Here is an 18,447-nt window from a genome sequence, read left to right as displayed (position 1 = left end):
AGAGGGAGCTGGACCGAGACTCCACACACACACACAGAGCTGTGTGACCTGGGCAAGGGTCTCCACCCTTCAGAGCCTCAGTCTCTTCATCTGTAAAATGGGGCTGTTCTTCAGATTCTCCACACGGTCCCATTCCATCAGCATGGTGCCTGCCCGCAGGAAAGCCCCCAGTGTGTTGCTGAGCCTGTCTCCACGCTCACTCTGCCTGGAGCGGCCCAGAATCAACAGCTCACCCTGTTGATGCGAGTACAGCATTCCTCCGGCTTCCACCCGCTACTTTTGCTATCATATTGCTAGGATATTTGGTTATTATAAAAGTAATAAAAGCCATTGAAGAGCCAGGCACGGTGGCTCACGCCCGTAATCCCAGCACTTTGGGAGGCTGAGACGGGCAGATTTCCTGAGGTCAGAAGTTCGAGACCAGCCTGGCCAACATGGTGAAACCCTGTCTCTACTAAAAATACAAAAATTAGCCAGGTGTGGTGGTGGGTACCTGTAAGCCCAGCTACTCGGGAGGCTGAGGTAGGAGAACCATTTGAACCCAGGAGGCGGAGGTTGCAGTGAGCCGAGATTGCACTACTGCACTCCAGCCTGGGCAACCAAGTGAGACTCTGTCTCAAAAAAAAAAAAAAGTTGCAGAAAATTTGGAAAATAGGACACATAAGCCACCAGAGGATACCCGCCCCCCCACCTCACACACCCACAACCAGCCTCAGCCTGCGTCCATCCCATCTTTCTTCTCTGCCTACATTTCTTCCATCACAGACTGGTGCCTGATGATGGTGTGTATCCTGCTGTCTCCACTCAGGATAACGTCCTCATCCCTTTCCAGGTGATTACAGAGCTCACAGTCACCTTTAGAGGCCCGGGACCTGCCATTTCTTAAGCAGCCCCCATTGTGGTTCCTGATCTCCCACGATGGTGAACTGGGCTCAAGTGAGCCGGAACTAAGATAAAGAACAAGGGATGGGGAAGCGGGGAATACCGGGCTGACTGCAGACCCGGAAGCTGGCTGTGGACACCAACGCTGGCTCTACCTCTCAAAGCCTCCAGCTTCCTCCCTCTGCCAAATACAGACAACGGCACCAGCAGCTCAGAGCTGGGAGGCACCGAGGAGCTGGCACTGTGGGACGCCCAGTGCGGAGCCTGGTGCAGGGTAAGCGTGCCCAGTTGGCCTGGTCCGGGCCTCCTATTGCTGTGCCCTGGCCTGTGCTCTCCTGGGGGACTTGGGAGCCGACTGGCACTGGACCCCGAGTTCTAGCCCAGGCTCTGCTTCTACTGACTTCGCAGCCCAGGACAAATCACAGAATCACTTAAGACCCTGTATCGCAGCTGCTCTATGTCAGCACAAACCCAGATGACCCTCGATTGGACAGGAAAGACAGGGACCTCCTCTCTGAGCAGCTGACTAGGGGTGAAGGTATGACTATCGAGACAGAACGAGCCATGCCGAGACTGGAGGCCACAGTCTCCTTAGCAAAAGAAACAGTAGGGACAGAGGCTCTGAGGCGGGATGAGCTCGGCACAGGTGAGGGACAGCAAGTGTGGTCAGTGCACAGTGACCCAGGGGAAAAGTTGAGGTCAGAGACCTCAGGGAGCCCCGTGGGCCATGCAACATGCTGGGGCTTTATTCTAAGTGCAGTGGGAAGTCACAAAGGGGCGGTCCCACTTTCCAAAGCTCCAGCAGAGGCTGTACGGGGCCAAGAACAGCAGAGCCAGCATAGACAGGCAGCAGCCCAGCGAGGCCAAGGCCGTGGCACCACTGCAGATCAGGGGCTCGGACCCGTGTGGCCAGGGGCTGGGATCAGATTCAGGATCTGCTGTCTAGGGGAGGCAGGCTGGCTGGGCTGAGGAGCTGGACATGAGGCAAGGGAACAAGAGGGCTAGTAACGTGTGCAGAGAAAAGGGGAGCCACGCACATGTGATGAAGAAAGAGAGACAGGAGGCCATCGAAGCCACTTCCCCTGCTGAAGCTGCCCCAGCGCTTCTCAGGTGGGAGAGGAAAACCATGTCCACTGTGGCCCACTGCTCCCTAAATGTCCCTCCCTCCTGCTGCCGCTCCCACCCCAGATGGCTGGGCCCTCCACTGCTTGTTGCCCTGAAAGCCTGGGCTCAGGAATCCTGAGTTTTCCCAAAAGAGAGGCAGGCATGGGTGGAGTCTCTGGCTGTTGGGTGTCCTGAGAGTTGTTCAGAACAAGAATGGGGCTGGGCACGGTGGCTCACACCTGTAATCCCAGCAATTTGGGAGGCTGAGGTGGGTGGATCACCTGAGGTCAGGAGTTTGAGACCAGCCTGGCCAACGTGGTGAAACCCCTATCTCTATTAAAAATACAAAAATCAGTTGGGCATGGTGGTGGGGGCCTGTAATCCTAACTACTTGGGAGGCTGAGGCAAGAGAATAACTTGAACCCGGGAGGCAGAGATTGCAGTGAGCCAAGATCATGCCACTGCACTCCAGCCTGGGCAACCGAATGAGACTCCATTTCAAAAAAAAAAAAGAAAGAAAACAAGAACAAGAACGGGTGCTGGCGGGAGGCCACGCTGAAAAAGGGCCCTCTGAAAATGGGCCAGGGTGTTTAGGATGCAGGTGGCCACCTCATTTGCCTTCTGTGCAAAGGACACAGAGGACGGTGGGCCCAGTGGATCTAGCCTGTGAGTAGACAGGCTCATGCTTCGGTCCCGGGTTCACCAGTGAGGTTTAGGACAATCGAGGAATAGCAAATTGGTTTATTTTGTGCGGTAACAGCAGTTCCGCTGGCTCCCAGAGCACAGAGCAACATACTCTGTGATCCATTACTGATGTCTGCCATGGGCACAGGAGGGCAGAGTGTCACTGTCTAACCATCCCTGGTCTAGCATCGCCCCAAGGGGATGGGACCATTCTGAAATACAACAGTGAGGTGGGTGGTGGGCTGACCTAGGAGAGCCAGAGAAAGGCATTGGTTCAACCATCTCCTAGCCTTGAAGGTACTGCCACAATGAACCATAGGATATTTACTCGAGACACACAGAAATTTTCTCTGCCAGAAGGCAGAGAAAATACCACCTATTTTCTTTTTTTTTCTTTTTTTTTTTTTCTTTTATAGGACAGGGTCTCACTCTCACCAAGCTGGAGTATAGTAGCACAATCAGAGCTCACTGCAGCCTTGACCTCTGGGGCCCAAGCGATCTTCCCACCTCAGCCAAGTAGCTGGGACTATAGGCATGCGCCACCATGTCCAGCTTTTTTTTTTTTTTTTTTTTTTTTTGTAGAGACGAGGCCACCTTATGTGCCCAGGCTGGTCTCAAACTTCTGGGCTCAAATGATCCTCCTGCCTTGGCCTCCCAAAGTGTTGGGATTAAATGTGTAGGCCACCATGCCCAGGCTTTTTGTTTGTTTGTTTTTTGAGACGGAGTCTCGCTCTCACCCAGGCTGGAGTGCACTGGCGCGATCTTGGCTCACTGCAAGCTCCGCCTCCTGGGTTTACGCCATTCTCCTGCCTCAGCCTCCCCAGTAGCCGGGACCACGGGCGCCCGCCACCACGCCTGGCTAATTTTTTGTATTTTTAGTAGAGATGGGGTTTCACCGTGTTAGCCAGGATGGTCTCGATCTCCTGACCTCGTGATCCGCCCACCTTGGCCTCTCAAAGTGCTGGGATTACAGGCATGAGCCACTGCGCCTGGCCGTTTTGTTTTGTTTTTAAGAGACGAGGTCTCACTCTATTGCCTGCAGTGGGGCAATCATAGCTCACTGCAACCCAGACCTCCTGGGCTCAAGCCATCTTCCTACCTCGGCCTCCTGCATAGCTGGGACTACAGGTGCATCCCTAAAGCAGGTTGCTTTTTTCTTTGTAAGTTCTTTAGGGGAAGTGCCCCCACAGTGAGGACTGGGCCTCACACAGCTGAGGGTCCCTGTTTTGTTGTGAGAGCCTCCACACTGCCCCCTCAGGCCAGCCTCCTTGGCTCCCTGCTGGTCCTCTAATGCACCAGGCTCATGTCCCCTTCCCAGCCCTTGTCCTCGCTGTTTTCTATGCCTGGGTGGATATGACCCAGGTTCCACCACCGAGTCCTTATTGTCTAGGTTGCAGCTCAAATGTCAGAATCCCAGAGCAGCCTCACCTGACCTCTCCCTCCTAACAAGGCCCCTACCCCGCCGTGCTCAAATCTTCAATTCCCCACAGGACATTTCTCAGCCCACAGTGACCCCACTCTATACTCATGTGTATGTCGGGGCCTGGGGTTTTATCCAGTTTGTGGTATGTCCCCAGGGTGTGGGACAGTGTCTGGCACAGGGAGCACGCTCTATTGATGCTTGATGAGTAAACAAAAGTCACTCACCGCCCTGGGCCTCAGTTTCCTCATCCGCCTAATGCGGAGAAAGTCCTCAATCTCAGGGCTCAATGGGTTCCACTGATGATGTCAGGACCGTGATTACTACCGTTACTGACACTAGCAGAGAGAATGTTTCCTAGGCTCCGTTCCAAACGTCTTATATGAATTAGCATATTTATTCTTCACACTACTTCTAGAAAGTTTTACTATTATCATCCTCCTTTTCCAGATGGGGAAACTGAGGTCCTAAGAAGTCTAGTCATTTGTCCAAGGTCACTCAGACAGGAAGTGGACAAGTCAGGAGTCAAGCCCAGAGCTGGTCCTGCGGTCTCACCTACGCGGGAGGCTGAGTCAGGAGGATTGCTTGAGGCCAGAAACTCAAGACCAGCTTGGGCAATATAGTGAGGCCCCAGCTCTACAAAATTTTGTTTTTAAATAATTAGCCAGCCATGGTGGTAAGTGCCTGTAGTCTCAGTTAATCAGGAGGCTGAGTTAGGAGGATCTCTTGAGCCCAGGAGGTCAAGGCTGCAGTGAGCTTTGATAGCACCACCACACTCCAGCCTGGGCGACAGGGCAACACCCTGTCTCTGAAAGAATAATATTAATAGTAATTTAAATATATGTAATCCCAGCACTTTGGGAGGCCGAGGAGGGCAGATCACTTGAGGTCAGGAGTTCAATACCAGCCAGTCCAACAGGGTGAAACCCCATCTCCCCTTAAAAAATACAAAAATAATCCCAGCACTTTGGGAGGCTGAGACGGGTGGATCACGAGGTCAGGAGATCAAGACCATCTTGGCTAACCCCATCTCTACTAAAAAAAAATACAAAAAACTAGCCGGGCGAGGTGGCGGGCGCCTGTAGTCCCAGCTACTCGGGAGGCTGAGGCAGGAGAATGGCGTAAACCCGGGAGGCGGAGCTTGCAGTGAGCTGAGATCCGGCCACTGCACTCCAGTCCGGGCGACAGAGCGAGACTCCGCCTCAAAAAAAAAAAATACAAAAATATTAGCCAGGCTGGGCACCTGTAATCCCAGCTACTTGGGAGGCTAAGGCAGGAGATTCGCTTGAATCTGGGAGGCAGAGGTTGCAGTGAGCTGAGATGACACCACTGCACTCCAGCCTGAGCAACAGGGCAATTCTCTGTCTCAAAAAATTAAAGAAAAAAAATTTTTTTTAATTAAAAAAAAAAGCATTCAAGTTCAGCCTGCCTGGCTCTGGAGCCCAAGATCTCAGCCACTCTGCCGCCTGCGGCTCCAGGAGAAGGCCCAGGTGTGGGCAGGGGAGGATGCCAGGGGAGCTCAGGCAGGTCTCCGTGTCTTCATCTATGATATGCCGAGGTGCCACGATGGAGTCATCTCCTCTGGGTCATTGTGAGAATGAAATGAACGAGGCTGTGTCTGAGAGCCTGCCTGGCTCCCAGCAGTGCTTGGGAAGCGTCCCCATCTCTCAAAGACAAACCTCCTCCTCTTCCCTGCCTTGAAGAGACCCAGGCAGACAGCTCCTGGTGTCCCCTCCTCAGCCCCCAGGCCCCTGAGACCCCTGGGGAGGTGCCTTGGTTATGAGCTGCCACAACTGGGGCCAGGGCAATGAGAGGGGGGACAGCTGCTCACGTCTGTCCCTTACCGGCCAACCAGCAACTCTAACCACTGCCCTCCCCTGCCCTGGCCCTCCTTGGGAGATGCTGAGTTTTCTCATGGTCCCCAGAAGACTCCTTGCTGCCCACTCACTTATCCCTCATTCAGATATTCACACTGGAGGCTGGGCACAGTGGCTCACGCCTGCAATCCCAGCATTTTGGGAGGCCAAGGCTTAAGCCCAGGAGTTCGAGACCAGCCTGGCCAATATGGTGAAACGCCGTCTCTAAAAAACATAGAAAAATTAGCCGGGTAGCAGGTGGGTGCCTGTAGTTCCAGCTACTTGAGAGGCTGAGGCAGGAGAATCACTGTAACTGAGCTGAGATGGCACCACTGTACTCCAGCCTGAGCAACAGAGCAGAGACTCTGTGTCAAGGGAAAAAAAAAAATATATATATATATATACGTGTGTGTGTGTGTGTATGTATACACACACACACACACATATTTACCCTGGAGGCAAGAGCTCAGTTTCTGGAGTCTAGATGCCTATGGTTCATCCCAATCCTGCCACCTTCCAAATGGACTTTCTCTGAGCCTCAGTTTCCTCATCTGCCACATGGAATGATGAGCTCTGTCAATCCCCAGTACTACTCCCAGAAGTCAATGGCAGGCCAGGTGCAGTGGCTCACTCCTGTTTAATCCCAGCACTTTGGGAGGCTGAGGCGGGTGGATCACTTGAGGTCAGGAGCTCGAGACCAGCCTAGTCAACATGGTGAAACCCCACCTCTACTAAAAATACAAAAAACTAGCCGGGCGAGGTGGCGGGCGCCTGTAGTCCCAGCTACTCGGGAGGCTGAGGCAGGAGAATGGCGTAAACCCGGGAGGCGGAGCTTGCAGTGAGCTGAGATCCGGCCACTGCACTCCAGCCTGGGCGACAGAGCAAGACTCCGTCTCAACAAAAAAAAAAAAAATACAAAAATTAGCGGGGCATGGTGGAGCACACCTGTAATCCCAGCTACTCGGGAGGCCGAGACAAGAGAATCGCTTGACTCCAGGAGGCAGAGGTTGCAGTGAGTTGAGATCATGCCACTGTACTCCAGCCTGGGTGACAGAGCGAGAGACTCCAACTCAAAAAAAAAAAAACCATGGATTTGAAGCACCAAGGGTGATGCCTGTTGGGGGCCGAGCACCCACTGTGGCCAGGCCCTAGGGACACGGCCATGAACAAGGCCAAGCTAGCCAGTCCTCAGAGCCCCGGCGGGACACAGAGAGGGATGAAATGCTTACCTGCTGCATTTCATCCGTCATCGGCTGTCCCAGGGAGGCACAGGGCAGGGGGAACCCAGATAGGGGGGTTTCAGTGGGGGAGGGGGAGGGGCGAGGAGATAACAGCCCAGCAGGCACGGGGAGCAGCCTGGGCAAACATCAGGAAGCCCCCGAGACAAAGGTGAGTTCAAGGAACAAACAGCAGTTCAGGCTGGCCAAAGGGTAAAGGCCAAAGGTCAAAGGGCAGAGGACGCCAGACTGCAGGGGTCAGCAGGGCCAGACTGAACCAGGCCTCGTAAGCACATAACTATATCAAGGGTGAGGACTTCACCCCAAGGTCCGGGGGTGGGGGGGGGGGTTTAGCAGACGCCTGGCATAGTCAGGTTTTTGTTCAACAAAGATCCCTCTGGCTGGCGTGTGTGAAGGCAGGGAGAACATGTACGGATGGGGAATCTAGGGAGGCTTCATGGAGGAGGTGACTTGGGCTGAGCCTTGGGAGGGGCAGAGTTCAGATGGCCCGGCAAGGAAGGCAGGCATTCCAGGAAGCAGAGCCACAGGGGTGAAGACCTAGAAGGAGGGCGTTTCTGGGACACTCACCCAGGGAAGTGCAGAAGTGGAAAGTGAGAGCGGAAACTCAGCCTCAGGATGGGGCACCTCCCATCAAGGGCTCAGCAGAGCCAGGTGAGCCAGCATAGCTCTGCCCCATCTGCAGCTTGGACTTGAGGCAGGGAGGTGTAGGGAGTGGCCCTGGAGGCTCCTGGGGGTGCCCGGCCCTGCCAGGCTTGACTGGAAGGTCTCCAGGCTCACCGCCTCATGTCCCTACGTGCCGCCACTGCAGCTCAGCCACCTTACAGGGTGAGCCTCCTGTCTGCTCCACATTCCACAATAACAGACAATACGCCGCCCTCCTCCCCCAGGCCCAGCCCAGGCACCACTCATCCATTACAGGCCCCACTGATCCCTCACTGCCACTTTTCCATGTGCTCCATGACGTACGGCCTCAGAATCCTTATCACGGCCCTCCAGGCAGCTACGACGGATGAGAGCTGGCATCCAAGTGCAAACTCATTCGCCATCCCTGATCCAATCAAATCGATCATTTCATAGAAGGGGCGATGGAGCCCCAGCGAGGGGAAAGGACTTCTCAAGGTCACAGAAGGACTTTCTTATCCAAACCCTTCTCTTTGGTGAGCAGGGCCTGGAATCGATCCTTCAGGCCTTGGTGGTCCCTAAAGACGCAACTCAAAGCCAGGACCACCAACAAACACCCCAGCGCCACCCCCAACCCAGTTCCACTGAAACCACGTCAGTCCCGCAAGGACAAGGGCCACTGAACAAAGGCTGTCCAGATCCCATGCTCAGGGGCCCCTCCAAGTGCCCCCGTCCTGGGCAGCTGGACTGATGTCCCCATCAGCACAAAGCCCACACCCCCAGTCCCTCCACGGTTTGAGAAAAAGCAGCTACTCACCACTGCTGGACCTCCTTCTCGGTAACTGCAAGAGAAAACAGAAAAGCAGGCTTTTAGCTCAGGGAAGGTGTCCCAGGAGATGGGCAAACATTCACTGGGGGGCCTCCCCTCCAGCCTTCCCTTCCCCATGGGCCATGTCCCTGGGCACCAGCCTGCTCTGGATGAAAAATCACTCCCTTGGTGAGCAGTCCCAGCCAGGGCTCTGCACCCACCACCCCAGCAGGGGATACCGGCCCCACCCCTTACCAGTGCCCACGTGCTGCCTGCCACTGCCACTGCTGGGAGAGCCCCCAGGAATGTCCTGTGGCATTCAAGGGTTCGCTTCTCCCACAGCCCTTGCTCCCAGGCCAATATCTAAAACTTACTCTTTCCCATCTCTCTTTTTTTTTTTTTTTTTTTTTGAGACGGAGTCTCGTTCTGTCGCCCAGGCTAGAGTGCTGTGGCCGGATCTCAGCTCACTGCAAGCTCCGCCTCCGGGTTCACGCCATTCTCCTGCCTCAGCCTCCCGAGTAGCTGGGACTACAGGCGCCCGCCACCTCGCCCGGCTAATTTTTTATATTTTTTAGTAGAGACGGGGTTTCACCGTGTTAGCCAGGATGGTCTCGATCTCCTGACCTCGTGATCCGCCCGTCTCGGCCTCCCAAAGTGCTGGGATTACAGGCTTGAGCCACCGCGCCCGGCTTTTTTTTTTTTTTTTTTTTTTGAGACGGAGTCTCGCTCTGTCGCCCAGGCTGGAGTGCAGTGGCCGGATCTCAGCTCACTGCAAGCTCCGCCTCCCGGGTTTACGCCATTCTCCTGCCTCAGCCTCCCGAGTAGCTGGGACTACAGGCGCCCGCCACCTCGCCCGGCTGGTTTTTTTTGTATTTTTTAGTAGAGACGGGGTTTCAGCGTGTTCGCCAGGATGGTCTCGATCTCCTGACCTCGTGATCCGCCTGTCTCGGCCTCCCAAAGTGCTGGGATCACAGGCTTGAGCCACCGCGCCCGGCCAGTCTTTCCCATCTCTCAATCCCCGGGGACGGGAAGTCAGGGAAGGCCCCGGCCTCCCCAGGCACTCAGCTGCCCCATCTGTGTGTGTGGGGTGGGGTGCGGGGCTGGGCTGAAAACGGGCAGCTCTCAGCAGAAGGGTGGACCACCCTCCCCTACATTCCCTCTCCGTGGTCAGCCCGGGCTCTTTCCCTGGGAAGACATGAACAGAGCCGTGAAGCAAAAGCTGACAGAGGCCACAGAGAGCGGCTGAGCCTGGGGCCAAGCCCACGTACCCATTCTTTACTGAGCCATGAAACAAACAAAAATGATTTTTCTGAAAAGTACAGAATCGTTTCAAGTTGGAACCAAATCAGTGTTCTCTCTAAAGTCACCGAACAAGAACATCAAACCACCACCAAGGCCACCCTTGCTCCCCGGCTGTGTGAGCGCGGGACGGCTCCTCCGGCACTCCCTGCCTCGGGCGCCTCATCTGTAAAGTGGACATCATAGTATCAGCGCCTGCCCCACACAGACTTGCTGTGGGGACTCACTCATAAAGGCACGGAAGCTACTGGATCCCCGGGGATGCCAGACACCTGGAAAAGCCAGGCCTGGTGTCAAAGAATGCAATTTTCCAAGAGAAAGTTTTGGCAAAAGGGATGGGGTAGGGCCCTCAAACGTGCTCGATACTGGCTTGTGGAATGAACGAACGAACGAACGAATGAATGAATGAATGAACGAACGAACGAACGAATGAACGAATGAACAAACACATGAACAGACAGGAAAGGGGTGTCAGGTGGAGTTCAGATGAGTAAAGGAACTGGAATCTATTCCCAGGGAAGTGGGAAGGAAGCCCAAAGAGGTGTCTCTGAATTGTTTGTGCCTGACCAGACTTGAGGAAACCGCTTTTCAAAAACCACTCAAAGCAAGCTCGCAACAGCTGCCAAATACCAAGAGCCTGCCGCAAGCCCGAATCTGCGCCCAGGGCGGGCCTCTGTGCTTTGGCTCAGCAGCTCTTCTAACAGCATGGAGGGAAGATGGCGTGACTCTGCCCTGGCTCCAAATGTGGAAACTGAGGCACAAAGAGATCAGGAAGTGGCAAGATAAGGGTCTGACCTTAGGTCTGTGGCTCAGAACCTGGCAGCCAGGTTCCTGGGCATGTTAGAGGCCTCCACCCCCGTGCTGGTCAGCACTCTCCTCCCACAAGCCCAAATCAGAGATGGAGGAAGAGACCTGTCTGCAAGCAGGCCTCGGATAAAAGGAGAGGAGGCAGGCGGGGCGCGGTGGCTCATGCCTGTAATCCCAGCACTTAGGAAGGCCGAGGCAGGCAGATCACAAGGTCAGGAGATCGAGACCATCCTGGCTAACACAGTGAAAGCCCGTCTCTACTAAAAATAAAAAACATTAGCCGGGCATGGTGGCACGCACCTATAGTCCCAGCTACTTGAGAGGCTGAGGCAGGAGAATCGCTTGAACCCAGGAGGTGGAGGTTGCAGTGAGCCAAGATCGCGCCATTGCACTCCAGCCTGGGTGACAGAGCAAGACTGTCTTAAAAAAGAGAGAGAGAGAGAAGGCAACAGTGGGAGATGCCGGTTACCCAGAGGGCCTGGAGTCAAAGAAAGCAATTTTCTGAGATAAAGTTTTGGCAAAGGGTATGGGGCAGAAAGGGGTTCAGGATTCGGCATGGGGGTGGAGAGGGAAGGTGTCCTTGGTCTGATCCAGGCTGGTTGCCTGGGCCTGCCCCCGACACCCGCTGTGATGGCAGCTGCGGCTGTGGGGCGGATGCTGGAAGCTCAAACCTGGAGACACAGGCGACCCATCACAGTACCACCAGGAGCTCAGGGCCACAGGGGCTGAAGCCAGACCAGACCGCCTGGGTTCAAATCCGGCCCCACAGGGCACTGTGTATCCTTGGGCAAATTGCTTCCCCTCTCTGAGCCTCAGTTTTCTCATCTGTGAAATGGGACTGTTGGGGAAATTGAAGTGCTTGCCACTCCTCAGCTTCACAAAAACCCCACAGGGAGGTGTGACCCCGTTTTCCCAATGAGGAATTGAAGTTTCGACGGGTCTGCTTATTTGTCTGGGATCACCTGAGGTCCCTTTGCAGGAAACAGCAGAGTCAGGATTGTGCCCCTAGAGATCAGGATGGAGGCCCAATTGGGTAAACCCCCTTGAGTCTGCATGACCTTGTGTGACCTTGGCAAGGGGTGGCAGCATTCGACATAAACAGCAGGAGCTGGGGAGCATGGCCACTGCTGACCTCAGGCAGGCCTCACAGCACCAGAGAGGGGCTTCCCTGGACCCCCAGCTCAGAAGTCCCACTCTCCCTTGACACCCCCCACCCATGTCTCCCAGCAGCCCTCCCCCAGGGTTCTGCCTCAGCCTCTGCGTCCTTCCTCACCCCCAACTACCCTCCCAGGAAGCGGCAGGGAGGTGGGAGGAGGGCACATGACTAGGGCTCCCCCCATTAGAAAGGTCCCCCCACAGAACCCTGGGTGATCAGCAGGCGGCCGAGCCCCAGGGAACCGGAGCTAGGGTGGGGAAGATAAGCCCTGCCCATGGTTTAAGCAGCGAATTGACCTTCAAGAAACAGTTGAGGCTGGCAGGTGTCCCCTGGCACCCAGCCAGGGCCCAGCAATCCTAACTGCTTCACTGTCTGGGGCCTTGGAGGGTCTTTTTTTTTTTTTTTTTTCTTGAGACAAAGTATTGCTCTGTCACCCAGGCTGGAGTGCAATGGCACAATCTTGGCTCACTGCAACCTCCACCTCCTGGGTTCAAGTGATCCTCGTGCCTCAGCCTCCCAAGCAGCTGGAACTACAGGCACACACCATCATGCCCAACTAAGTTTTGTATTTTTAGTAGAGACAGGGTTTCACATGTTGGCCAGGCTGGTCTCAAACTCCTGATCTCAAGTGATCAATCTGCCTTGGCCTCCCAAAGTGCTGGGATTACAGGCATGAGCCACCACGCCCAGCCGTGGAGGGTCTTGAAGGACAGCAGGCAGGGGCACATCTCTGGGGTCCTGGCCACCTGCCCCCAGCCCTCACGCCAGCCAGGGAGTTCTGGCACGGGTCAGGCTGTCCTTTGTCCAAACCCCAGCCCGCTACTGAGCAGCTACCACCCCAACCTGGAGAGGAAGCTGAGCTGGGGGAGGCGACTGGAGGAATGTGCCCACGGTCACGCCCTCAGTCTGGGTTTGCCCATCACCAAGGCCTATGTCCTCAACCATTCTGTCTGGGCTCCCAGAAGCTCAACTCTTCCAAGATCACCTTCGAGATCTTTCTCTGTCCAGCTACCCAGTGATTCACTCAGGATTTTTCTTGAAATCATCTCAATTTGCTTTTACTTAGCTGCTTAATCTAGCTTCAGCCTAAGCAATAATATCCACAAAGTTACCAGTAACTCTGCTGGTCATATCTTTTCTAATACACAACAAAAAATATAACAAATTCGGCCGGGCGCGGTGGCTCAAGCCTGTAATCCCAGCACTTTGGGAGGCCGAGACGGGCGGATCACGAGGTCAGGAGATCGAGACCATCCTGGCTAACACGGTGAAATGCCATCTCTACTAAAAAATACAAAAAAAAAAACTAGCCGGGCGAGGTGGCGGGCGCCTGTGGTCCCAGCTACTCGGGAGGCTGAGGCAGGAGAATGGCGTGAACCTGGGAGGCGGAGCTTGCAGTGAGCTGAGGTCCGGCCACTGCACTCCAGCCCGGGCGACAGAGCAAGACTCCGTCTCAAAAAAAAAAAAAAATATATATATATATATATATATATAACAAATTCATTGGCCGGGTACGGTGGCTCATGCCTGTAATCCCAGTACTTTGGGAGGCTGAGGCGGGCGGATCATGAGGTCAGGAGATCGAGACCATCCTGGCTAACACGGTGAAACCCCGTCTCTACTAAAAATACAAAAAATTAGCCGGGCGAGGTAGCGGGCACCTGTAGTTCCAGCTACTCTGGAGGCTGAGGCAGGAGAATGGCGAGAACCTGGGAGGCGGAGCTTGCAGTGAGCCGAGATCGAGCCACTGCACTCCAGCCTGGGTGACAGAGTGAGACTCTGTCTCAAAAAAATAAATAAATAAAATAAAATAAAAATTATATATATATATATATCAAATTCAAATAAAAAGCCATCGTCCTTGATCAAACCTGCCCCGCCTCCTCCGATCGTGAAACAGCCCAATATCATGTACCCCTTAATTTGATGCAGTGGAAGGGCACGTAATCCGTGGCGGTCTCCCGCCAAAAACAATTAACCTGAGTCTAACCACAAGGACATAATCAGACAAATCCAGGCTGTGGAACATTCTACAAGACAACTGACCAGGACACTTCAAGTCAGGGCCAGGAAAGGCAAAGAAAGTCGGAGGATTGTTCCAGAGAGAGTCTAAACAGACAAGGCAACCAAATGTAACTCAAGATGCCTGGATCAGGTCCAGATCAGCAGGAAAAAACAGTTATCATGGCTGTCACTGGGCCATCTGGGAAGCCACCGCACTGTGGACTGGCAATTAGGTGCTGCCATGGGGATGAGGCGAGTGGCGGTAACAGCACTGAGACGAATGCCCTTTCTCTTTTCTTTTCTTCTTTTCTTTTTTTTTTTTTTTTTGAGGAGTCTCCCTCTGTCACCCAGGCTGGAGTGCAATGGTTGATCTTGGTTCACTGTAACCTCCACCTCCAGGGTTCAAGCGATTCTCCTGCCTCAGCCTCCCGAGTAGCTAAGATTACAGGCACCTGCTACCATGCCTGGCTAATTTTTGTATTTTTGGTAGAGACAGGGTTTCACCATGTTGGCCAGGCTGGTCCTCAAGTGACCTCAAGTGATCCATCCACCTCAGCCTCCCAAAGTGCTGGGATTACAGGCATGAGACACTGCGCCCAGCTTTGGAGATGTGCCCTGAGCTATTCAGGGGTGAGGGTCAGGACGCCTGCAGCCTCTTGTGACATCGTTTAGAAATATACACACTCTCATATATAGAAAGAGAGGGGACAGATGCAGCAGAGCTGGGGACTCGAGGACATGGAGGCATTCCTACACCACCACATCAATGTTCCTCTTGACTTTTCAAAATAAAAAGTTGAGGGAAATGTTTGTCCTCTTCACCCCACAACCACTGTGCCTGCCTCCCCTCCCCACTGCACAATGCCAGGAGGGGTGGGGGGCCCTGCCCAAGATCTTGTGCCCCCAGCAGTTCCAACCAAGACAGGCACTGGGAGGGAGGGAGATGGGGGACAATTTGGGGGTTCAGCTTCCCTTTGCCTCAGCCTCCACCCAGATGCCAGAGTGACCTTCCCAGGCTCCGGCTCCCAGTCTGGCCCATTTCCCCCTCCTCCCAGAGCCTCTAACTGCATGTAAAATAAACAAGGCCTCCGCCTCTGCCTCCCTCGGTGGGTCTGGGCTCCAGGCTCCGGGCTCAAGGCTCAGGGCTCAGGGCAGGGTAGGAACGCAGGCAGTCCTTGCACAGCTTATTCCCTGGGTCCCTGGCCTGCATCCTGACCCCACTGGGGTTCCTCTGACTGTTCCGGTCTCTAGGCCTTCGTGCTCTGCCTGGGACACTTCGTCACCTCACCTTTTCTGCCCAGGGAACCCCTATCCATCTTTCAAAGCCTAGCTGGGCCCAAGCGCGATGGCTTATGCCTGTAAACCCAGCACTTTGGAAGGCCAAAGTGGGCAGATTACTCGAGGCCAGGAGTTTGAGACCAGCCTGGCGAGCATGGCGAAACCCTGTCTCTACTAAAAATACAAAAATTAGAAGTGTGTGGTGGCGCACGCCTATAATCCCAGCCACTAAGGAGGCTGAAGCATGAGAATTGCTGGAACCCAGGAGGTAGAGGTTGTAGTGAGCTGAGATCACCACTGCACTACACTCCAGCCTGGGTGACAGAGACTGTCTCAAAAAAAAAGCCCAGCTGGGATGCCCCTCTTCTAGGAGGCCCTCCTGACCCTGCCTTGGCCCCTTGAGAAGCCCCCTTCACATGAGGTCTGTCTTCCCATGGGTTCCACAACAGAGGGCCAATGGGGGTCTGACCAAGGGGGTACCGGCTGGGCTGGGGGGGCAGTGGTGAAGTGGAGTGGTCCAGAGAGGGCCTTGGCCAGCCCAGCGAGCACTTCAGGCCAGGGTTCCCTCCGATCTGTGGTCTTGGATGAGTGACTCCGCATCTCTGAGCCTTGGTTTGCTCATCCGTAAAATGGGACTCAAGCGTCTAGGAGGAAGAGGAGGGACTTGTGCTCAGCCCAGTGTGTGCGAGATAGAAGTACTTCTCCCCCTCATCTTCCCAGCTGGACGCTGAGCCGGCAGAGGCCAGGGCCCTTCTCCTGGCCTATTCTAGCGCCACTCTCAGAGCCCGGCCCAGCACCCTGCACACAGGGGACAGAGAATAACCCCTGCTGATTCCTCCATTGTCATCCAGCCACTGGGCTGGGTTTAGAACACGTCCTCAAACGTGTTTCTCACACGTTGACCTTCACAATTTCATCTGATTTTGGTCAAATTTTAAAACGAACTGTCTTTCTCCATCACACTCTGCCTTCAGGACTGCAGGCCCAGGCTCATACCAAAACCAGGATTTAAAACTGGCAATGCGCCATGCTTTCCACGGGGCCAGACAGTGAGAAGCTCTGAGCTGTCATCCTGTCGGGACCACTTGAAGGCTGAGTGATTCCAAACAAGTTTCTTAACCCCTCCGAACCTCCAAGTCCACACCTGTAGGATGGGGTATAAACTCCTACCAGGCAGAGCTACTGTCAAGGTTGTTGAGGAGTGGATGGAGAAGTCACAGCCGACACAGGGCCCTGGGAGAGGGGGAGCTGGGCATCCACTTTACTCCCCTTCACTGACCCCCCAGAGACCCAGGGCTGCAGAAGGGGAGGGCAGCTGCAGGCTCAGAGCAGGGAGTGGGTCTTAGCCTTTGCCCCATCCCCACGCCCGCAGACTCCAGGCCCATACCCCACAGCCAGGAAGCACCCTCAGTGCCCACAGCCTCCTTTCCACCCCAGCAGCGCTCCTGAGGTCCCCAGCTCCCCTACTCCAGCTCCGCCTCCCTTCCACACAGCTCTCATCTGCCAGGAACGAACACAAGAGCCAGTCCCAGGAGCCCAGGAGGATGTTGAGTCTGATTTTGATTTCCCTAAAGCAAAACACCTCTCTCCTGATTGAAGCTCAGCTCAAACACGGTGGGAGCAAAAGGCAGGGGCTGGCAGCCCCCTCCCGGCACCGGCTGCAGCTAGAGGCATGGAGGGCAGCCAGCCAGCCAATCCAGCCTCTTCCACCATCCCTCCTGGGGCGGACCTGGCCCTGGATCCATCTCCAGGGACAAGGGCTTCCCGTATGTCTCTGTACCTGCCCCCCAGCCCTCCACCACAGCTGAGGGAAAACCACATCAGCAAGGGGGACTTTGGGTTTGAGCAGCACAAAAGCAGAAAGCAGGGCCTGGCCACGAATGACCCATCTTACTAAATCAGACAGTCCCCTCGGTCCTGACACCTTTGATCACTGACTGTCCTCCTTCCAGAAGTGCAGCTGGCCTCAGAAGCTCCTCCCACGCCCACGCCTCTCCTGTGCTCAACCTCCCAGCATCAGGGCCCCTCCAAGTGCCCAGCTCACATGCTCTCTAGGGGCGGCTCTGCTCCCCGCACCCCTCACTCCCAGTCTCCTCCCAGCTGGCCCCTCCTGCAGCTCAGCCCCCCGTCCAAGCTCCTCACCGATGGGGCCCAGGGGCCCTCAGGCTCCACGTGGCCCAAAGGGATCCCCTGGGCCTCCTCCCAGGTATCCATCCTAAGATCTCCCTACAGGCAGTCCTGCACCAACTGCAGACAAGTCCCACCCAACCTGGCTGCCTCAAAAACACAAGAATGCCTCCACTGTCCAGGGCTGGCTGGACGTTGCCCCCACACCACCCCAGCTGCTGCGCCAGCCTCTTCTCAGTCCCCACCCCATCCCATTCTCCCATCCAGTCCCCACCCACAGCTGCCAGCATCCCTAATGTGGTCATATCCCTCCCCTCCTAGAACCCTCCTCCAGAGGCCCCAGTGCGTCTCCAGCCTCTCCAGCCTCCCCCCTGCCCCTCCTCACAGCACCCTGAAGCTGTGTTCTCCCAGCAGCACCTGAGAGGGCCCCATGGTACCAATTCCTGAGAATGGGGGGCTCTGCCCTAAGCCCTCCCAGGGCAGCAACAGCACAGCTAAGTAAGAGCGCGGAGGGAGTGTGCCGCTGGCCGCACCCTCCTGCCCCGGAGCCGGGCCCACCCCTGGGGAGGAGCAGTTCCTCAGAGCGAAGACGGTGGTGGTCTCTTGTGGGACCTGAACTCCAGGGATCTGACACTCCCTTGCTGTATGACCGTTTTTTTCCCCCAGTTTGGGCCTCAGTTTCCCCATCTGTGAAAGGGGACATTACTGGCTGCGTCAACCATGGAGTTCTACACACTCGGAGCGGGGAGGACAGAAAAGGGAGCGAAACACCTACCGGCGGGGTTCCCACCCGGGGTCCTGCTACACTCAAGGGCTGAGGAGCAGCCGCCTGCTGCTCCAATCTTCCAGGTACCCTAGGCACCCAAAGCCTCAGGTCACTGCCCCCTCCCGCTGCAGCACCGGCTCCTGGGGATCACAGCACCTCCCTGGAGTCACACGGCAGCGTCGGGGATATACGCTGGTGTTCCTGGGACAGGCAGGGAGCCCTGGCTGCCCAACTTTGCTCCTGACCCAATGCGTGAACGTGGCCACGCACCCTCCCCTCTCTGTCCCATGAAAGAGCTCAACTTCTGAGACCTCCAGGCCCCCCAGCTCCCACGCTCCTCAGACTGACCTTCAGGCAACAAGTAAATGAGGGGCTAGAGCGCCTCATTTCCCACGGA

The 18,447-nt window shown here is 55.4% G+C and overlaps 1 protein-coding gene across 1 annotated transcript in view; it reads right to left on the bottom strand.

Moving 5' to 3' along the window:
- NCS1 (neuronal calcium sensor 1) overlaps positions 1-18,447 on the bottom strand; it is a 66,575-nt gene that overhangs the window by 28,229 nt on the left and 19,899 nt on the right. The window contains exon 2 of the mRNA XM_033193913.1: positions 8,623-8,647. Coding sequence (XP_033049804.1) covers positions 8,623-8,647 — 25 coding nt within the window. The remainder of the gene's footprint in view (positions 1-8,622; positions 8,648-18,447) is intronic.

This window comes from Trachypithecus francoisi, unplaced genomic scaffold, assembly GCF_009764315.1.
Source record: "Trachypithecus francoisi isolate TF-2019V2 unplaced genomic scaffold, Tfra_2.0 Contig01585, whole genome shotgun sequence".
NCBI lineage: Eukaryota > Metazoa > Chordata > Mammalia > Primates > Cercopithecidae > Trachypithecus > Trachypithecus francoisi.
This window is presented reverse-complemented; position numbering and strand designations above follow the sequence as displayed.